The sequence below is a fragment of the Mauremys mutica genome, chromosome 9, assembly GCF_020497125.1.
Source record: "Mauremys mutica isolate MM-2020 ecotype Southern chromosome 9, ASM2049712v1, whole genome shotgun sequence".
In the NCBI taxonomy this organism is placed as follows: Eukaryota; Metazoa; Chordata; order Testudines; family Geoemydidae; genus Mauremys; species Mauremys mutica.
Window position 1 is genome coordinate 21,272,623 of NC_059080.1, and position 19,089 is coordinate 21,291,711.

The 19,089-nt window shown below is 45.4% G+C and overlaps 1 protein-coding gene across 1 annotated transcript in view; it reads right to left on the bottom strand.

Annotated features, from left to right (window-relative positions):
* The window catches only part of LOC123377257 (vascular endothelial growth factor receptor kdr-like), a 179,867-nt gene that overhangs the window by 108,211 nt on the left and 52,567 nt on the right, over window positions 1–19,089 (bottom strand). The window contains exons 3-4 of the mRNA XM_045029922.1: window positions 18,344–18,567; window positions 1,334–1,461 (exon numbers count right to left, since the gene is read on the bottom strand). Of these exons, the coding sequence (XP_044885857.1) occupies window positions 1,334–1,461; window positions 18,344–18,567 (352 nt within the window). The remainder of the gene's footprint in view (window positions 1–1,333; window positions 1,462–18,343; window positions 18,568–19,089) is intronic.

A 19,089-nucleotide genomic window follows, 5' to 3' on the forward strand; every position in this document is an offset into this window, starting at 1 on the left:
GCCAGGGGAAGGAGTGGGGTTCTGAAAGTGGAGAAGGAGGAGATGCACTCAACCCTGCTCCCCCTCACTTTATCTCCTGCCCCTTATACATAAAAAGAGAGATCGGATAATGTAATAAGGCCCAGCGCTATTCCCAGTGACGTCAGTTGGAGTTTGGCCACTGGCTTCAGTGGAAGCAGGGGCGGCATCTCAGGCAATCATTTCAGGTGCTGGTTGCTTCCTGGAAGGGGGAGACATACTGCAGTCAAGAGGAGGGGAGGATGTTCAGCACCTCCCAGGAGAGGCTCACGGCGTCACAGGATTAGGCCCTACATTTATATGTTTGTCTTGTAAAAAAAATGCAGTTAATGCAGCGAAAAGATTTTAGCTGCACTTCCCTTGGGGATCAGGCATTTGCACCACCAAACCCACCAGCCCAGTTGGTAGCTACTGGCCCCCTTGTCAGCACTTCCAGTAGAAAGGTAGAAGATTGCATTGGCAGGGAGAATTAGCTCCTTTCCTATGGCAAGAGGAGAACTCTCCAGAACAGGCTGAGGCAGATTGGCAAGGGCAGAGTGAAGGAAATGGCACTGCCGCTTCTCACTCTGTGTCTCTTCAGGGGATGGTAGGACAATTTCCATCTTCAGTCCAACATGCAAATAGAAAGAAGCATGATCTAGTATTTAGAGCACAAGGTTGGGAGCCAGGAGACCGGTGCTCTATTCCTGGCTCTGCCTCTCCATGGCCTTCAGCTAACACTTACTGAAGTCAATGAAGACACCCTGATTGAGTTCAGAGGGTCTTTAATCCTTTCATCACCCTCTCTAATAGGCAAAACTGGCTCTGGGCTCTTTGGAACAAGCAGGTACAAGCTCTAGTGAGGGCAGTGGAAGCTGCACCAATTTACACCTGAGTTTGGCACTTTGCTACAAAATGTGAAATAGAACAGACAGGTGTAAGTGTGCTCAGCAGGTACCAGGCTACAGAACTGGCTAGCTTGCCATCTGAAAGACAGAGCAAAATTTGTCACAGAATATTTTATTTTCCAAAAGAATGAGCATCTTGTCCTCTGTCTTTGCCAACATATTCAGAAACATCAAGAAATAAATTGGGGGAAATAATTTGCATAAACTCAGTTAGTGTTACTAACAAAGGCCACATGTGTTCAGTGATAAAGCACCGTGAAGAATTTAGAAGGATTAAGGTGGATTTTGGAGGCCTTTGCCATTCTTCTAGTTCCATCACCTTTGCTCTAAAGCTCACCCATCTTCACAAGCTCCTTTTTATAGTTTTTTACCCGGCTTTGACTCTCCAGATCTCTAAGGGGTTGGGGTAATCTGAAATTTCCACTTACCTGTCGAAGCTTGGGTTTGATATCTGGTGAGGTGACCCGGCAGGGTATGACAACCACTTCGGTAGTATTCAATACAAATATCACTTTGGGATATTGAGGGTGAATCTGAACAAATGGATTCTGGTGGTCTGCAGGAGACAGAACAGAATGGTATTGGTTTGCAAAATTGTTCCTTGGTATGATTGGCATTGCAACATTGTCATAGTAATCTTCTGTTTAGGTAGGATCTTCTAATGAGCCCACACTGCTGCATTCCCTCCTTAGGTACACGAGGAGTTATACCTGTTACGATACTACTTATTCATGTAAAGCAGTGTAGTTTAGAGGTTACAGCCAATGAGTAAAAATCAGAGTTCCGAGCTTCTAATTCTGTCTCTTACAGACTCGCTATGGGACTTTTGCATGTCACTGTACCTCCGTTTTCTGGATCTGCAAAACGAGGGCAAAAATACTGACCTAACTCGCAGGAATACTGACACTTAATGTTTGAAAAGTGCTTTGAGATCCTTGGATGGAAGGTGTTTCCTAGTCCAAAGTTCAAAGCTGTTTATATTATCATCATCATAAACAGAAAGCTATGCTGAGGATTGCACTCCTGTATTGACCTAACCATTTATTTGTATCACGCTGCTTTTCAAGTTCACTTTGTGAGTGGAAAAGCCCTACCAGCTACAGCTCTGGAAGACTGTGGAATATTCCCCATAGGAAAGTGGTGGAAACCCTGATGTCAGAGACATCTAAAACCAGACTAGAAGAATCTGTTTTGCACTAGGAAGAGGATGGGTTAGTCGACCTTGCAGATCTGTAGGGCTTCCTTTATGTTTGTCATAATGGATCAGACTAGGGCTGATTGAATAGTAAAAATAAAAATGAAATGTGTGACTGTTTTAGCAAAAGAAATTGCTGTTTGGTTTGCTGTTATTCATGGGGATTCATTATTTGTGAGTATTCCGATGAGCATCAGGGAGTCATGAAAATGTTTGCGACTCTCTAAAATTTCCTGAATTTTATTACAAATGGTGATTCATCCAAAATTTGTGTTGAAATTAGGATATTGCTTATCCACTGTCTATTACTGTCCTGTTAAAAAGTTTCAGGAACCAATCAGACAGTAGAAACTAAATCATCTGACTTATTTGCCAACCGCATTTTACATGAATTGTAAGCTGTTTGGGGCCGAGGACTTTTTGTTATGTGTATGTATGCTGTATAGCAACATGAGGCCCCCTATCCTTGGTTGGCGCCTCTAAGGCCTACTTCAGCACAAAATAATAACTACCATGTACGATGAACAGTGACTAACTCAAGTGAAGGGTTTGAACATCCCACAGCCTGAAAGTCATTCTGCCAAAGCATTCTGTGAACATTTGTGGATAATGAATTTGCCCAGAGGAAATTAGGATCAGTCTTCAAATGAATGCTTAACTACCCTAAAATGGGGCTAAATTTAGGATGAATATTATCTGTAAGGACTATCTCATGGGTCACTTTAGTCTGGTGTCCTGCCTTTAGCAGTGGCCAAATATCTGATGACAATAAAAATACCCACAGTGCTCAGTTGGTCAATGAACTATACAAAGGGAAAATGTTCCTTCCTGAGCCGCTCAGGTGATCAGTTTCTGTCCTGAACCATGGAATTTGTTTACCTTTATATCTTAGGGTTCTGTTTTCTTCTCCTTATGCACATAAGACATGAAATGCTTTTATGGAGAGGTAAAAGAGATCACTAATTAGTTTGAAGAGATACAACTGCTGTTTGTCTACAACTTGTCCCAGTGCCCCATGGTCCTGTGCAAATACATTAAATAGCCTTGGGCATAATTACCAAATCAAGATGGCAACATTATTTATAGAAGTTTGGTGCCTTTTCCCACCGTCCAGCAGAAAGGGGTTTTCCATAGAACAGGAAAGAGAGCAGGGTCCTTGGTGTGGTTGTTGTTTGACTTTGTATCCACCTGCCACATTCAGTGCTGAGGCTGTGGTATTTTTTCAGGAGATGTTTTGCTGGACAGTTCCCCGATGTGGAGATCACAGCCCGGTTAACCTATCCATGTTGGCTTTGGTTGATATTAAGGGACTCCAGCAAGTCTCCTGGACCAGAATTCCCCAAAGTGGCATTAACCAATATCCCTGCCTTTGATTCTGTGCTTTCCCTCTTTTTTACTATGTACTGATCTCAAACTACAGAATGTTGTTGCAGTATCCAAATCAAAGACACATACTCTCTCTCTTCTTCCCGGGACTGGTCTCAGAAACAAGCAACATAAATATGGTCTATTTTTTTAAAGGTAATCAACTGTGTGATGTTCCAGGGTTCGTCAGGAACATGTCTAGTTGCTGCCACGTCAACACCCTGAGATACTTCCTGATTCAATCACCTAGAATGCAGGAACCTGGTGGCTGTTTTGTGATTGAGACACCTAGCTAGTAGGTAAGGGACCAAAGCCAGCAACTCGTTCCATAGGTCACTGCAGTAGCCATTGACGGTGATGGCAACTTGTGATGGCTGCTGGAGGTGGCTGGAAAATTGTGAAAAAATTTAGTTTTCAGTTTAAAATGGGCAAAATTGTTCTCTCAATTTTTTAGCTAACTGGTGGGAAAAGTTAGGGGGAAAGGATGAAAAAAATGGAATAAAATTTTCCACATTTTGTCCTCCATTTCTTGGGACCAGATCTAGCTACTATGGAGCAGGGTTTGAACAGGTGATGCCAGGGTAAAAGGCTGCATAGCCCATTACTAATCCCCTGAGACACCCATTCCCCAGCAAGTATAATTGTGTTTCTTCTTGGGGATTTATTTTCCTGTCACAGAAAGAAAAGTGAAATAATTCTATGAACTTAAAACAAATCTCCAACTTCTGAGCAAAGTTGCTGTGCACTGTTAAACAGTGGTCATGCTCCACCCCGAAGTGGCTGGAATTAAATAGTGGGTGAAGTATTTCTCATATATGTAAAATGTGTATATGTGTTGAATTTTTCTGGCTGATAGATGCTATATAAATATATTTATTATTGTGCTTGCACCAAATTTGGTCTTCAATTTCCAATATGCCACCTGATCACATGGATGGTTCTAATCTTGGATAATTTTTAGGTGCGGAAGAGGTATCTCTACACAGCAATTAAACACACACGTCTGGCCCAGGTCAGCTGATTAGGGCTTATAGATCTCAGGCTGCAGGGCTGTAAAATTGCTGTGTAGACCAGTGCTTCTCAAAGCCAGTCCGCCGCTTGTTCAGGGAAAGCCCCTGGCGGTGTACCTGCCACATCCACAGGTTCAGCCGATTGCGGCTCCCACTGGCTGCGGTTCACTGCTCTGGGCCCATGGGACTGCGGGAAGGGCGGCCAGCATGTCCCTCGGCCTGCAACGCTTCCCGCAGCCCCCATTGGCCTGGAGCGGCGAACCACAGCCAGTGGAAGCCACGATTGGCCAAACCCGCGGATGCCGCAGGTAAACAAACTGGCCTGGACCGCCAGAGGCTTTCCCTGAACAAGCAGCGGTCCGACTTTGAGAAGCACTGGTGTAGACATTTGGGCTCAGGTTGGATCTCAAGTTCTGGGACCCCATGAGGAGGGAGAGTCTCAGACTCTGGCTCCAGCTGGAACCCGAACATCTACACAACAATTTTTAGCCCCACGGCCCGAGCCCTGCAAGCCCAAGTCAGCTGACCTGAGACAGCTGCGGCCAGGCTGTGGGTCTTTTATTCTGGTGTAGATGTTCCCTGAATGTCTATCATTTCACTGCTGGGAACCTGGTCATCATATTAGTCATATTTATCAGAGCCAGAAGCTCAGTTCTGCTGGTGCTTGGTGGTGGTCATTAATGACCCTCAGAGTGTACAGGGAATGAGATTTGGGCTTTCCCTTTTCTTTCAAAAACACAATTCAGGTGACAAAAGAAAACACAGAACTTCCTTGTATTTTCTCACCTGGTTTGGGTTTTCTACCCCATGACTGTGAATTCATTTGGGAATATCACTGTTCAGTCCTTGGCTCATGTGATTGCTCTTTGTTTAAAGAATGTCACTGAAAAACATAAATGCTACCACTGATCTATGGAACTAATCTTCAGATAATAACCAGCTCTCCTCTGCAGCCAGGATTCCTTTAATCTGTCAGAGAAAATTCAGCTCTTAAAAATACAAGTGTGTGTGCGTGAGAGAGAGGAGGGTTGAGGGTTCTGTAGGAAAGTGGATTTTGTTTTTGTTTTTGGTAGCTTACTTAGTTCAAGTTTTTTACTTGCTGGACTGGCAGTAGCAAGCCTGGTGATCCAGGAGTACTGTCCAACTTGGTTACCTAGACGCAGAACCAGAGAATGTGCCGATGTGGCTACTTTTGTGTGTACCCAAAAAGGTCAGATGTCTATGGACAATGCTTTACAAAAGGCACTTGGGTCACTGTGCAAAGACCAATAATGCAGGATTAACGTCCAGGGAGCTACTACAAACAGCTGATCACAAGCTCTTCAAAGCCCTGTCTGCACACTTTCTGAGCAACAGTGAATTTAATGTGAGAGATCAAAATAGGAGGCAAAGAATTCAAGCCAGAATGACATCCCTCATTTCAAACGACGTCCTTTCGTTTCAGCTTCTGTTCTATGTCAATGATGGAAGTGATTGCTCCTTCCTTTGTGTTGGTGTGTAAGGAAATACATGCTTTGGAGCAGGGGAGAGCCGGAGAAAATATTATGGACGGGCTGTTAATTAGAACCAAAATCCTGGATTTAGGAAATTTTTAGCACACATCTCAATTTTCTGTCTGGCCCTTATCTCTACACTGGGTTGAACCAAACCACTAGCCTGAACCCTGGAAATCTGAAGCCAGATCAGAACTCTGTGGCTAGAGCCTAACTCTAGTATTCATATTAATGGGAGTTTCATCTCCCATGGCTTGGCACAGCAATAGGTTGCAGCAATGAGTTTTAAAGGCACACGTCCCATTTTGTCCAGTGCGGTTTTCAAAGTGGATCTGTTACATTCTGTTATATTTAGTCATGTTATGTAGCATGTGTCTATGCTTAATATCTGCAGTGAGTTTTAATCCTACTTTGTACCTCTGCATTGTCACTGTCTGGCTAAACAGTACGAGCAAGCATCCTGCTTTAAAAGCAGGGACACCCTGAGCAAGTTGTGAAAGTCTTTTCCACTTGTAGGCATGACCTGTCCTTGTATTTAGTTATGGTAAAAACAAAAGTAAATGAGTTCATATATATTTGCATCAACAGTAAAACTACATCTGATTTCTAATTGCTTTTTAATGGCAGCCTGCACCTGAATTGCCATTTTATGGACATGTCTAGCCAGTGGCTAGGATTAAACTATCCCAGAGCATGAGCTGCAGCCTCACTTGGAAGCCAAAATATATTAATCCATTCCCCTGCAATGACAATTTGAAATCTAGATGGTGTTGAAAAATGTCTGTGCGGTTGAGCAATAGATACGTTGGCAAAGGCGATTTCTGGGTTATTAGTGACTTGGCTGGGAGAGGAGTTGATGACCTGAGATGGGACAGGCTGTTAATCCCAGTGTGCACTTAATCAGGATCATTATTCTTACTATATTTAGAAATGGGGAAAAAATCGGGGTGTTGATTTTTTTATGGGTGATTGTTTTTCACAGGGGACATAGAGTTTTTCTGGAGAATTACTGCCCTGTGCATTAGCCAGATTACTGGAATTCCTAGCACAGCACTTCATTCAATTTATGAAGTCTAAGCAGGAGCCGCTCTTCATCACAGCGCTCCTCATCTCACGCTGCAATACAGTCATAAGGCCCAACCCTGGAATCTTGACTCATGCTGAAGTCACGGCACTGCTCCTGGGTAGAAGATGCTAGCATGGATTATGTTGGCAGGATCTGGCCCAGAATACTGAATTTATGGCATAAGATTTATGGCAGGAGACCATAAACACAGAGTCATGATTTAAGTCTGGCTTTCAGTGGCAAGTGCAGCTGGGATTGAGGAGGAAAGGCATTACAGCCAGAAATTCAGGTACTGATACTAGGAGGTAGGATGAGTGAGGCTAAGGAGACAATGCTTTGTGCATAAAAGGTCCTCATTGTACATCTCTCTTTAGTATGGGGGTGGGTGGGAAATCAGATCCCCAAGCCCTGAAGAGTAATTGCATGGTGAGCAACAGAGTAAATCTTCATTCTGTTTGGTGCCCATTTGTCGTCTTCTGTGCTGAGTTCTGAGCACAGGTGCTGACTTTCCAATGTGCCATGAGGTGCTTGACCACCGGCTCTGACCCAGGCCCTGCCCCCACACCACCCCTTCCCCAAGGCCCCGCCCTGCCTCTTCCCGCCCCCGCTCCACCCCCGCCCTGCCTCTTCCCGCCCTGTTCCACTCCCTCTCCTGAGCGCACCGCACCCTCGCTCCTCCCCGCCAGTGCCTCCTGCACGCCGTGAAACAGCTGACTGCAGCGGGCGGAAGGCACGGGGAGAAAGGGGGAGGCGCTGGGGGAGCCAAGGTGAGGAGCCGATAGGGGGGCTTCTGAGGGTGCTCAGCACCCACCATTTTTTCCCCATGGGTGCTCCAGCCCCGGAGCACCTACAGAGTCGGCACCTATGGTTCTGAGCCTTTACTACTGTTCCTCTGGGGAAAATCTCTGACTATGAAGAAACGCAACCCCACGGCAAGCAGACTGCATCTGTACTGGAGGGGAGAGACCCCTCCCCTGGCATAGAGTTGGAAGCTGGACTCGTCACTTTACAGATAAACTAAGCTGGGGCAGTTTAGATTTGTCTACATTAGACTCTTTTACCCAGAGCTAACTGATTGCCAATTACCCTAAGGTGGTTAACATGTTTGTAAAGACTGGTGTGGACACTCCCTTTACAAACATGTTAACCACCTAAGGGTATGTCTTCACTAGCCATGTTTAACATGGCTGTGTAGTCGTGGCACCAGCGCTGGTGAGAGCTGGTGCACTGTCTACGCCGCCACTTTACAGTGCTGAAACTTGCAGTGCTTGGAGGGGAGGGAGGTTTCACACCCCTGAGCAAGAAAGTTGCAGTGCTGTAAAGTGGCAATGTAGACAAGGCCTCAGTTAACTGGCAATCAATTAACTCCAAGTAAAAAACAAACAAGTTGAATGTAGACATGCCCTTCCTTAAGTAAAGGATGAGTGGCTACTTGCCTTCACTCTGTTCTCAAAGAGGGTCTATATTCCAAGCCAATCGGCCAGCTGGTGTAAATCAGTGTAGCTGCACTGACACCATTTGAGGATTTGGGTCATGGGTACCTTCACAGAACAATAACAGAGACACCCACATCTTGTGAGCAGCTGCACGCACAGAAATCGATGGGAGTGGAATGAACTCAGCACCTTCCAAGACTGAGCTGATACAGAAAAACTATTGGAGAATAAATGCGCCGTCTTTTATGTCAAAGGGGTGACATTTTCCCCTGCAGCCAGGCATGGCAATTTCTCCATGGATTCTATCCTACAAAAACACCCTTCCATCTTGGAGGATCTTAAAACAACAAGAATTTACTGTGGGCTGTAAAACACATTACACATGAAGAAAGACAAGATCTGCAAAATATTACTGACTTATCAGCTGTCGCTGTAGCCCCAAGGCGAGGGAAAGGCCCCTTCTCTTGGTCCCGCAGACTGGCTGTCTAGCTCTACAGGTCAGTGGAAGTTTGCAGGAAGCTGCCGTCAGGGCAGGGTGTTACTGTTTACCCAACACAGCGTAAGCTCCAAGCAGGAACATACACAAATAGAAGAGCTGGGGAAGCAGTAACAGCAGGATAGCTCAGGGGAAGAGGGCCTGGTGTCCAGCTGCAGTCACAGAGCCAGGCATAGGCGTCAAGTATGTTGCAGACAAAAGAAATTCAAAGATCAGATGCCTGCTAGACCCTTGTTTAACTTAAGACAGGAAAGCCCCTAATGTTTAAACTCTTATTATGTCCAGTAAAAGATTAATTGTTATTTGAGATGATCTTAGGGAGGGTCCCTTTTGACTCAGCTGTAGAATAGTAACTGCCAAGCCAGGGACCACAATGTTCCCATCCCAGTTCAAGCCTCTACTCTGACAGCATGCAGGGTGCGAACACAGCAGGGCCACACACCAGATATGGGGCTCTTCTGCCCATTGGTTACATCTGGTTCAGTGTTGTTGTAGCCGTTTTGGTCCCAGGATATGAGGGACCAGGGAGTGAGGTAATATCTGTTATGGGACCAACTTCTGTTGGTGGAAGGGACAAGATTTTGAGCTTCATGGAGCTCATCCTCAGGTCTGGGGAAGGTAACCCGGGAGCTCAACCTAATACAAGATGGGACAGACTTAAGCATAAGGGGTTCACATGTTGTAGGAGAGGACTTAAAATGAAGTGGGTAGTAGGCAGCAGGGTGTGTTACAAATTGTTGTAATGATCCATAAAACTAGTGTCTCTGTTAAGTCCATGGCTTTTAGTGTCCAGCAGAGTTATCAGTTTAAGGTCCCAGGCTTGTCTTTTGAAGGTGTTATGCTGGCTTCCTTTAAGGACTGAGAGATCGGATATGGAGTGATCACTTTGGGGAAAGTGTTCACTCGTGGGTGAGAGGGTGTTTTTATCTTTTAACATATTTCTGTGTGAGCTCATTTGAGAGCGTGCTGATTGTCTGGTTTCAACCACATAGTTGATGTTGGGGCAGTTGAAGCACTGTTGAGGTGGGCCAAATGTTGTGATAGGCAGGTGTAGGACCCATGGATCTTGAAGGTGTGTTACAGGGGGTGTTGATCATCATAGCTGTGGAGACATGTCTGCAGGTTTTGCATCTGTTGTTCTGGCAGAGTCTGGTGCCACTTTGAGTTGGTGTGTCCTGGTCTGTGGGGAGCTTGCTTCTGATGATGAGCTTGGTGAGGCTGGGGCATTGAAGGCCAGAAGAGGGGGTTCAGGAAAGATTTCTTTCAGGAGGTGGTCCCCATCAAGTATGAGTTGTAATTGTTTGATGATGCCCCAGGTGGGTTCCAGCGTGGGATGATAGATGACAGCTAGGGGTATGTGGTCAGTGGTTTTTTTTTCCATGTTGAAGTTCCAAGTTCTCTCTGCGTCTTATGGCTCACTGCAACAATATGTAACACATTCTGCAGCCTCCGACCCTCTTTTATCCTATGACTGCCGAGGTGTTAAATGCCCACTTCAGTTTAAGTGGTTTCCTACAACATGTGTCAACTCCTTATATTTAACAATCTGTCCTACCTTCTATTTAGCTTGGACACTCTGGTTACCTTTCCCAGACCTGAGGAAGAGCTCTGTGAAACCTGAAAGCTTTTCCCTTCCAATACAAAATATTATCTCCTCACCCATCTTGTCTCTATTGTTGGGTGGCATCTGCAGCATGGGTTAATGGACTAGGCCAGTGGTTCCCAAACTTGGGACGCCGCTTGTTCAGGGAAAGCCCCTGGCAGTCCAGGCTGGTTTGTTTACCTGCTGCGTCAGCAGGTCCGGCCGATTGCGGCTCCCACTGGCCGCGGTTCACTGCTCCAGGCCAATGGGAGCTGCTGGAAGTGGCAGCCAGTACATCCCTTGGCCCACGCCGCTTCCAGCAGCCCCCATTGGCCTGGAGCAGTGAACTGAGGCCAGTGGGAGCCACAATCGGCTGGACCTGCGGACGCGGCAGGTAAACAAACCAGCCTGGCCCACCAGGGGCTTTCCCTCCACAAGCGGCGTCCCAAGTTTGGGAAACACTGGACTAGGCTATAGTAAACTTATTTTCACTGGACACCTAAACCAGAATTGGAAACCCTTTTTCCCAGAAGGCTCAGAGCCCATTCCTGGCAAGTTGCTGAAGCCAGTGAGACTTGAAAGCAGGCAGCATCACACAGCAAGAGCTCAGCATCTGGCAGAATCAGGTCCCTTGCGAACCAGTGTCTCACACAGTCCCCACGAGTCAAGAACTGAAGGCCCTGTGGTTTCAGAACTTCCTCGGAGAGGCACACACAGGGTTTCTCGTAAGATTTTCAGTATTTTTTTTTTCTGGTCCATGTGTATCATGTGTGTACCATGAGAACGGTTTGTTTTGTGAGATCTGTATCATATTTAAAGGCACGGGGATAACACCACCTCCATGAGGTAGGTCGATGTAGTTAGGTTGACAACGTGTCAGAGTCGACACTGTGTTGCTTACATCGACTGTTTCTGCCTTTCAGAAGCTGTCCCACAATGCCTCACACTGACAGTTTAGTTGGTGCAAGCGCTTCTGGTGAGGATGCGCACTGCCGACACAAGGGGTGTAGTGTGGATATGCAAAAATGATTTAATTACCGTGGTGGCTGTAACTTGGGTCGACATCATTTGTAGTGTAGACTGACCCTTAAACGTGTAGTCCTTCTGGAAATCTGTGACAGCTCCCTCTAATATAGAAGGGTGTGTTTTTACAGTACCACTTGGCCTGGAATATCATCAGTCAGAATTTGTCTCCCAAGTTGACAGCAGCCAACCACTTTTGGCCTGAGTAATTGCTAATTATGACACAGTTAGATAAGGAAATGGGGGGATGTGTCTGGTTTTGGGTGTCACTTAGATAACATCCTCCTGCAGTTCAATCAACTGTAGTCACTGACTTAGTGCCAGTAACTCATGCTGTGCTGGCTTGTCAGAGCTTACGCACCAACTCAACCTGAGAGTGCCTCTTAGGATCTGGGAGACTGTTCAGAAATGAAGGTGCTCTCCTCCTTCCTGGATCAGGACCGTAATGATCCCTTGCCCGGGAAGATCATTTTGGCAGCCTGCAGCCCAGTCTAAGCTACATCCCCATTCTGCGCTGGTCTAATTCTCCCTAGAACATGCCTGCCAAGCCCTTCCGTCACTGTGAGAACCAGCTACTTATCTGCTTGGCTCAGTGCTGAGTGAAGAGGGAGCGCTAGCCTATCTCGGCTGGCTGAGTGTCTGGCAGAAAAGTGCAGCTGTCTCCACAAAAACAACAAAACCAAAGAAACCCAACCCGCCGGCCTCCAGCCGCTGTTCTCATTGGTAGTCTCCACCGCAAAGCTAGCCAAAGTCAGTCCTGTCACCGCCGCCCTGTGTGTCTGCATCTCACATTCAAATTATCGCTGCAAGCTGTCAAGAGAATTAGGGAGGCAGAAATCGGCTTCAAAGAATGTCAGAACCAAAGATGAGCTAATGTGAGCGGTGCTTTCATGCTCTCCCATCCTCTCCAGCCACCTTTCAGTGAGGAAGAAGCGGGAATGGGGCGGGGTGCATCCTGTACCAGAACTGAAAGCATGTTACATTTGGCATATAAAGAAGAGACAAAGGTGGATTTCATCTGATGCTTGGTCCAGTGTTTATAAACCCACCCACTCCTCCCAATGTTTGCCTCAGCGGGGAATTGCTCTTGTGACTGACTGGGCATTTCTTGCTGTTCCAGCTCATGAGCAGCAGCAGCAGTGAGATGTGTGCTTTGGCAGTCTGCAGTCCTGGCTGGGTGTTTCCCTCCTCCCTTCTGGCTAGCTCAGGGGGAAGGAGAGGAAAAGGGAAACTTTAGATGTTCTCTAGGAGGCTTTATGCAAAAAGGACTGAGCTGCATCACAGGGGTGGTGTTGAGATGGGTCCAGTGAGGTTGGAGATGTGAGGCCAGCTGGACAGCTGGGACACTGGGCTTTTGAAATACCTGACTGAGGGAGGAAGAAGGAAGCCACTTAGAACTCAACTGGTGCCTCATGAAATGATCTGGTTGAGTACTAGAGGCATTTGTGCTAAAAGGGGAGTGCAAACGGAAAAGGGAGATGGTAAAAATGGCATGACAGGGCCACATACAGATTCTCTCCATCACTTCCCCATCTTTTTGATCAGTTTAAAAAAATCAAAGGCTGATTGTTCTACCTGCCAGCACTGCAAAGCTTGTGCTGATGTCTAGAAGCCTTGCCGGGCTCATTCTGGCCCATGGGTTATCAGTGCAGCTGATCAAATGACATTTTGTGAATTATATTTGTTGTGCCTTTCGTCCCCATCCTCTGTCCTGCTCCCAAGTCCTTCCCTTTCCCTGGGAGTGTCTTCATTATTCATATGAATTCACTGAGTAATTGGAATGAACAATTTTCTGTCAGGGGGTTGTTTGCAAATGGGTTTGAGGCAGTAAGTTGCTGTTCACAATGAGTCACTGGTTTCCTAGACACATGATATTGATTTTGCCCCTGATTGGATGCTTGAAACTTTTTATTAGGAAAATGATGAATAACGAAAGCTGTTGCTCAGCACAATTACCCTAGTTACCACAAGAAAACTGGTGTACTCACATGTAGACCCGTCATTGTCTAAAACCCCACGCACCTTCTATTCTATTCTGTTCTACCTAGTTCCCCTATGTGGCACCCATCCCTGTTGTGTCTAAGCTCTGATCTACACACACTTTTTGTCCTGATTTAACTATTTCAGTTAGGGGTGTGATTCCCCCCCCCCAAATAGTTAAATCAGTGCTGTGCATATCTAGAATAGCATTTATTGGAAGAAGCTATACTGGTATAAACAGCATAATATTACATCCACACTAGGTGGGTTGTACTGCTTTAACCACTGTATTAGCCTAGTTAAAAGCAGTGTGATTTTTGTGTGTAGACAAGACTCAAACGGAAATTTAGAGTTTGAATGAACGTTCCCAAATGGATGGGCAACAGACTCTATTTTCAGGCTGATTTCAAAAGGTGTCCTTAAATTTGGGATAAACATATACATTTCTCATTGGGGGCAGCATAACTTAGTGCAGGGGTCGGCGACCTTTCAGAAGTGGTGTGCCGAGTCTTCATTTATTCACTCTAATTTAAGGTTTCACGTGCCAGTAATATATTTTAACATTTTTAGAAGGTCTCTTTCTATAAGTCTATAATATATAACTAAACTATTGTTGTATGTAAAGTAAATAAGGTTTTAAAAATGTTTAAGAAGCTTCATTTAAAATTAAATTAAAATGCAGAGCCCCCCAGACTGGTGGCCAGGACCCGGGCAGTGTGAGTGCCACTGAAAATCAGCTCACATGCTGCCTTTGGCACGCGTGCCATAGGTTGCCTACCCCTGACTTAGTGGAATATGGGACTCCTGGATTCTATTCTAGGTTCTGATAGTGTGACCTTGGTTAACGTCCCTGACCTCTCTGCATCCTCAGTGCCTCTCTGAATCTGCAGTGCCGCCGAATCATATTAAAAAACAGCTGCTATATTCCATGCCAGAAGTTGCCCCTTTGCCTCTAGGTTGTGTAACATTTGTAAAGTGCTTAGAGACCCCATCAGGACACAAGACCCAATATTCTTACTGTCATAGTGATGTCACAAAACACAGAATATTTACATTCTAACCCTTCGCTAACTTTTAGTTCCAGCAGAAGTTGTGGCATGTGACAGGATTTTTCTTTTGTTATTATTATTCCTGCTAATTTGCAGCTGCAGCTTGAAGCACAAAGGGTGTCAAGAAACAATCGCCCACCCCATCCAGCTGACAGTTAGTGCCTGGTCTCTCAAAGTGGCATCAAGTTTGATCCCACCGCCACCAGGTTCTGCACAATCTGACTGATGTTCAGAGGTCACGGCTCAATTGCCGTGGGAGGGCTGCTAAATGCCAGATTCTCACAGCGATGTGAAACTCCACCAGGGAGGCTGTAAAAACAGACGCAAGCACAGGAAATAATAGCCAATGAGCAGGACTTCCGAGACAATCCTGTTCTCATTTTGGTGTCAAGCAGCAGGCCAGGAATGAGGGGAAAATCCCATTCCCCTTCTTCTTTGGTAATAATGGCTTTGTAATCTCAGCGGAACCTTCAGCCTCTAGGGTTTGTCTGAAAGTTTTCTCACCCTACCTGGCTCAGCCCCACAAACCTCCATGCTGCACACTGTAAACTACCCAGAGCCGATCCTTCTGAACGCAGTGTGCCCCTGTCTGTGTGGCAGTAACAGGAAGCCTCATTCCTTTACTTTGAGGTAAGTGACGTTCTTCAAAATGTACATAACGGTGCCCAGATACAGTAGGGATGAGGGCCTAAGAAATATATGTTCTACTAACGATGAGGATGATAATAATCCATGTGATGGGTGTCTGAACTATACAACATAGAAGGCCTCACTGACAATCAACTTTCTTGGCCCAAAAGCTATCCTACTAGTGCAGGGCAAGACAGACAGATATTGCAGGAAGAAACAAAGTGTGCGTCTTCAGGTGGCACATATGCAGAGGTATGTAAAACCAGCTAGCAGGCCACGCCCTAGAGGGCACCAGTGGGTATCTTAGCTGAGCTACTTTTCTAGAGTTCTCTTCTGCACTAGATGGGAATCCCGCTCTGCACTGATACCGTAGGGTCTGGAGAAGAGACTCTCTCAACACCCTTTCTTTGCCTCACTAGTGCATCTATGTAACATAGGGTATGAATTGTCCCATGCTCTCTATACTTTACTACTTTGTTTACTGGATTTACTTTTCATAGCACAGGTGGATTTCAGATGAGAATGGAGAGGAACCATGACCCACCCAGGTGAATTACATCTGAGAGCGAGATGTTTTTCAGTGATTTGGGTATAACAGTCAACTAGCATTGATTTCATAGGGGTGCCAGGACAGTCAGTTTCAGGAGAGCGAGAGGCCATCCTGTAGTGTTTACAAATTAGCTGTGTGCTGATTGCTTCCATTGTAGGCACGGTTTTATAGCTTTAAATATTTTTTTAAGGAAAGAGCTCAGGCAGTCCCAGGAGATCCCACAAGATTTTCTGCTTGTGCTTCTGTCAAAGCATTTCACATTAAATGTGATCCCTGTAAGCCAGTGAGGGCACTGAGTCAGGACAGGGCATCGACCTTCCAATACAGTATTTCCTGCAGTTCAGCTATTGGGTTGGGTCAATACAGACTCAGGCATATGAGGAACGTGTAATCAGAAAAGGAAACAGGTCAGCACATGAATCAGCGCAGATAAAGTCCAGGGCATAGGCTAGTGAGGAAATAGAATTCCTGACTGAGCTGGAAGGGAAATACAAGGGAAAAAAGAAAATGGATACGGGAACTAACAAGTAACACTAAGAAGCAAAATTCCAAGAAAAGGAGGGACTTACTGGGAAGGAAGAATAAAGGTGGAAGATATCTATTTTCAGTATAGAGAAGAGAGGAAAGAATTATCCAAATGAATCAAGCAGTTATATACCAAATGGTTGAGCAATTGGGTTTTGATGTCTATGCATATAGTAACCTCTTTGGACTGGAAATCATGCATTTTGGGACTTCTGGGTTTCATCAGAGTTAGAAACAATGCGAGAATAATAGAGGCGGGCAGCTAATGCAAAATATTTTCTGTGAATGTTCACTTGAATTTTTAATTAAACTTGCTTCAGCCATGTTCATGCCCTTTTACCTTCATTTCCCATGAACATTCAGGCAACCAAGTTTTACTGGCACAAATGTTCTTGGAGAATGAATCACAGTCTTCTGCATGAATCTTTGTGGGAACTAAATGATAAATTAGTCTGTGCAAGTATCTTCATCAGTTCTCACCCAAGTAAGGTACAAAAACAATACCATATAACTTATCTGACTAATCACAGCTAAGCAACTCAATTTGAATTTGGAATATCTGAGATCTGTAGACTAAAAAGTGAAGAATGGAATACGTTTGAGGAACTCAAGATCTTCTCGTGGATATTCCACAGGCAGAAAAAGGCTAAATTAAATGAGCATGCTATTCATTCTGAATTATTCACTTCGCCGTAGAGAAGAACATTGTTATCTTCTGTTGCAGAGTCTGCATGCAGTTGCAGCTGAATCCACAAAGATACTGACCAACTGGAGGGAGTTCAGAGAAGACCAAAGATGAGCAGCGGGCTGAAAGGATTGGCTTTTGAGAATGGGGTGGGAGGCACAATCTCTGTAAGAAACACACTGGAGTTTACAGCCAAGACATCCTGGCTGCAATCAAGGAACACCTTGCTGCACCCTTGGGGCTGTGCTAGAAAAATAGGAGAAAGAAGCTGAAGGCAACAGGGAAGGGGAGGGGATCAGAGGCTTTGTTACAGGTTGCAGGCCCTAGCACACTCGCCTGACCTCGGCCCTAGAGACTTTTGATTTTTCTGACTGTAAGTTTGCTTTCTGTGAGACCTTATGATCCTTCCTGGATGCCTAAGGGGAAAGGGAGAAAGCCTGCCTTCCTCCTAGAATAATAAGAGAACTAGGAACCCGGCTGGGTTCAGTTTGGAGACCCTCTTAAATGGGACACTTTTGGTTGGTTGTTTTTAGCCTTCCCCTTCTTAAATTCCATACTGAGAAAAAGATTTTCATAGTTACACTGGTATAGCCTTGCTGAGCATATGTCTACACTGGAGGTAGGAGTCAGATTCCCAACGTGGGTAGATAGACTTGTACTAGTGGGGCTTGAGCTAGCATGCTAAAAATAGCCATGTAGATGCTGCTGTACTGGTGGAGACTTGGGCTAGCCACCCAAACTCGGACCCAGGGCATCAGGTGTGTCTGTCTATTGGGTCATGGAGGATCACTCCCAGCTGCAGTGTAGACACACCCAAGTGATGCCTAACTGGGGTGGAGGGCAAAGTAGTCTACAAATAGCTCCTGAGGGTAAATACCTAGGAGGGAGAAGAAGGTGGCATAGGGGGGTTTCAATGGGATGAAATTAAGAAAGGAAACATTTAGGTTGAGTCTTAAGAAAAACTTCCTGCCAGTGAGCTTACCAGGGTGTGAAATAGTCTCTCAAAGGGAGCAGTGAAATGAGGGGTGTACATCATTTGGGACACATCAAACTAGCCTGGACAATGTACTAATCCAGTCTAGGGATTGGACTAGATAGGTCTCTTCCATTTCTAACGTCTGATCCTATGAAACCAGGAGGCATGAAAGTAAAAACCAAAAGTCAATAAAACCTCTTTAGAATATTCTGTTTCTATTTGCTGTGATGGTGGGTGGAAGGGTCAGGAGAGCTGTTAATGCATCTGAATTGGTTTGCCCGTCTATAATTAGCATGGGTGTGTCCAACAATTAAATGTTAGCTGACACTGCCAACGTGGCAACGTGGAGAGAAGATCTAGAAGGATAAAGCTCTTACCTGAAACGTACACATATGTCTTGGCCATGAGGTCTTTGTTAGAAAGGTGGTGATTATAAACACAGGCGAAGTAACCGGTGTCATTGGCTATAGCTTTGTTGATTGTGAGCCTGCTGCAGGTCTGCTGTACATTGTCTGAACACTTGTGCTCAGATACGGTCCACCTGCGGGGAATGTCGTTGTGTGGCTCATTTCCCCATAGCCAGGTCAAGGCGGCTGCTCCCCTGTCAACACAACACAAATACAGAGTCTGTCACGGCCTCAGGCACAATGAGTGGAATAATCTACATTTCTTGGGCTGGGTTCTCTGTGGCCAATTTACGTGATTCCAATTTTCATAAACATGCCACATGGTGAGGAATGATAAAACTCTTTGTGATGTATTTTATGAGCTGTTAGCTTTTCCAGCACCTTGAGGGAATTAAGGCTTACGATGGAGTTACCCTGCCCGCCTCCCCGTGGCATGGGACATTTCCTGAGAGAAGCAATAGCAAATGCAAGACCATTTCCTGTGGGCTGGAGGGACAATGTACTTTTCATTTTGAAGGAACAATGTGAACATGAGCTCATTTAAAGTGTCTACATTTATTGCTATAAAAACTTTAGAAGGCATCAGATACATTTGTAAACTTCTCCTGAGTTGGGATCTCTGCACATTTTACCAATTAAGTTAAAATCTCTTTGTTCCTAACACTGGGGGTAAGGAAGGGAGAGAAAAGGCCATTTACTTAAATCCACATCTCTCT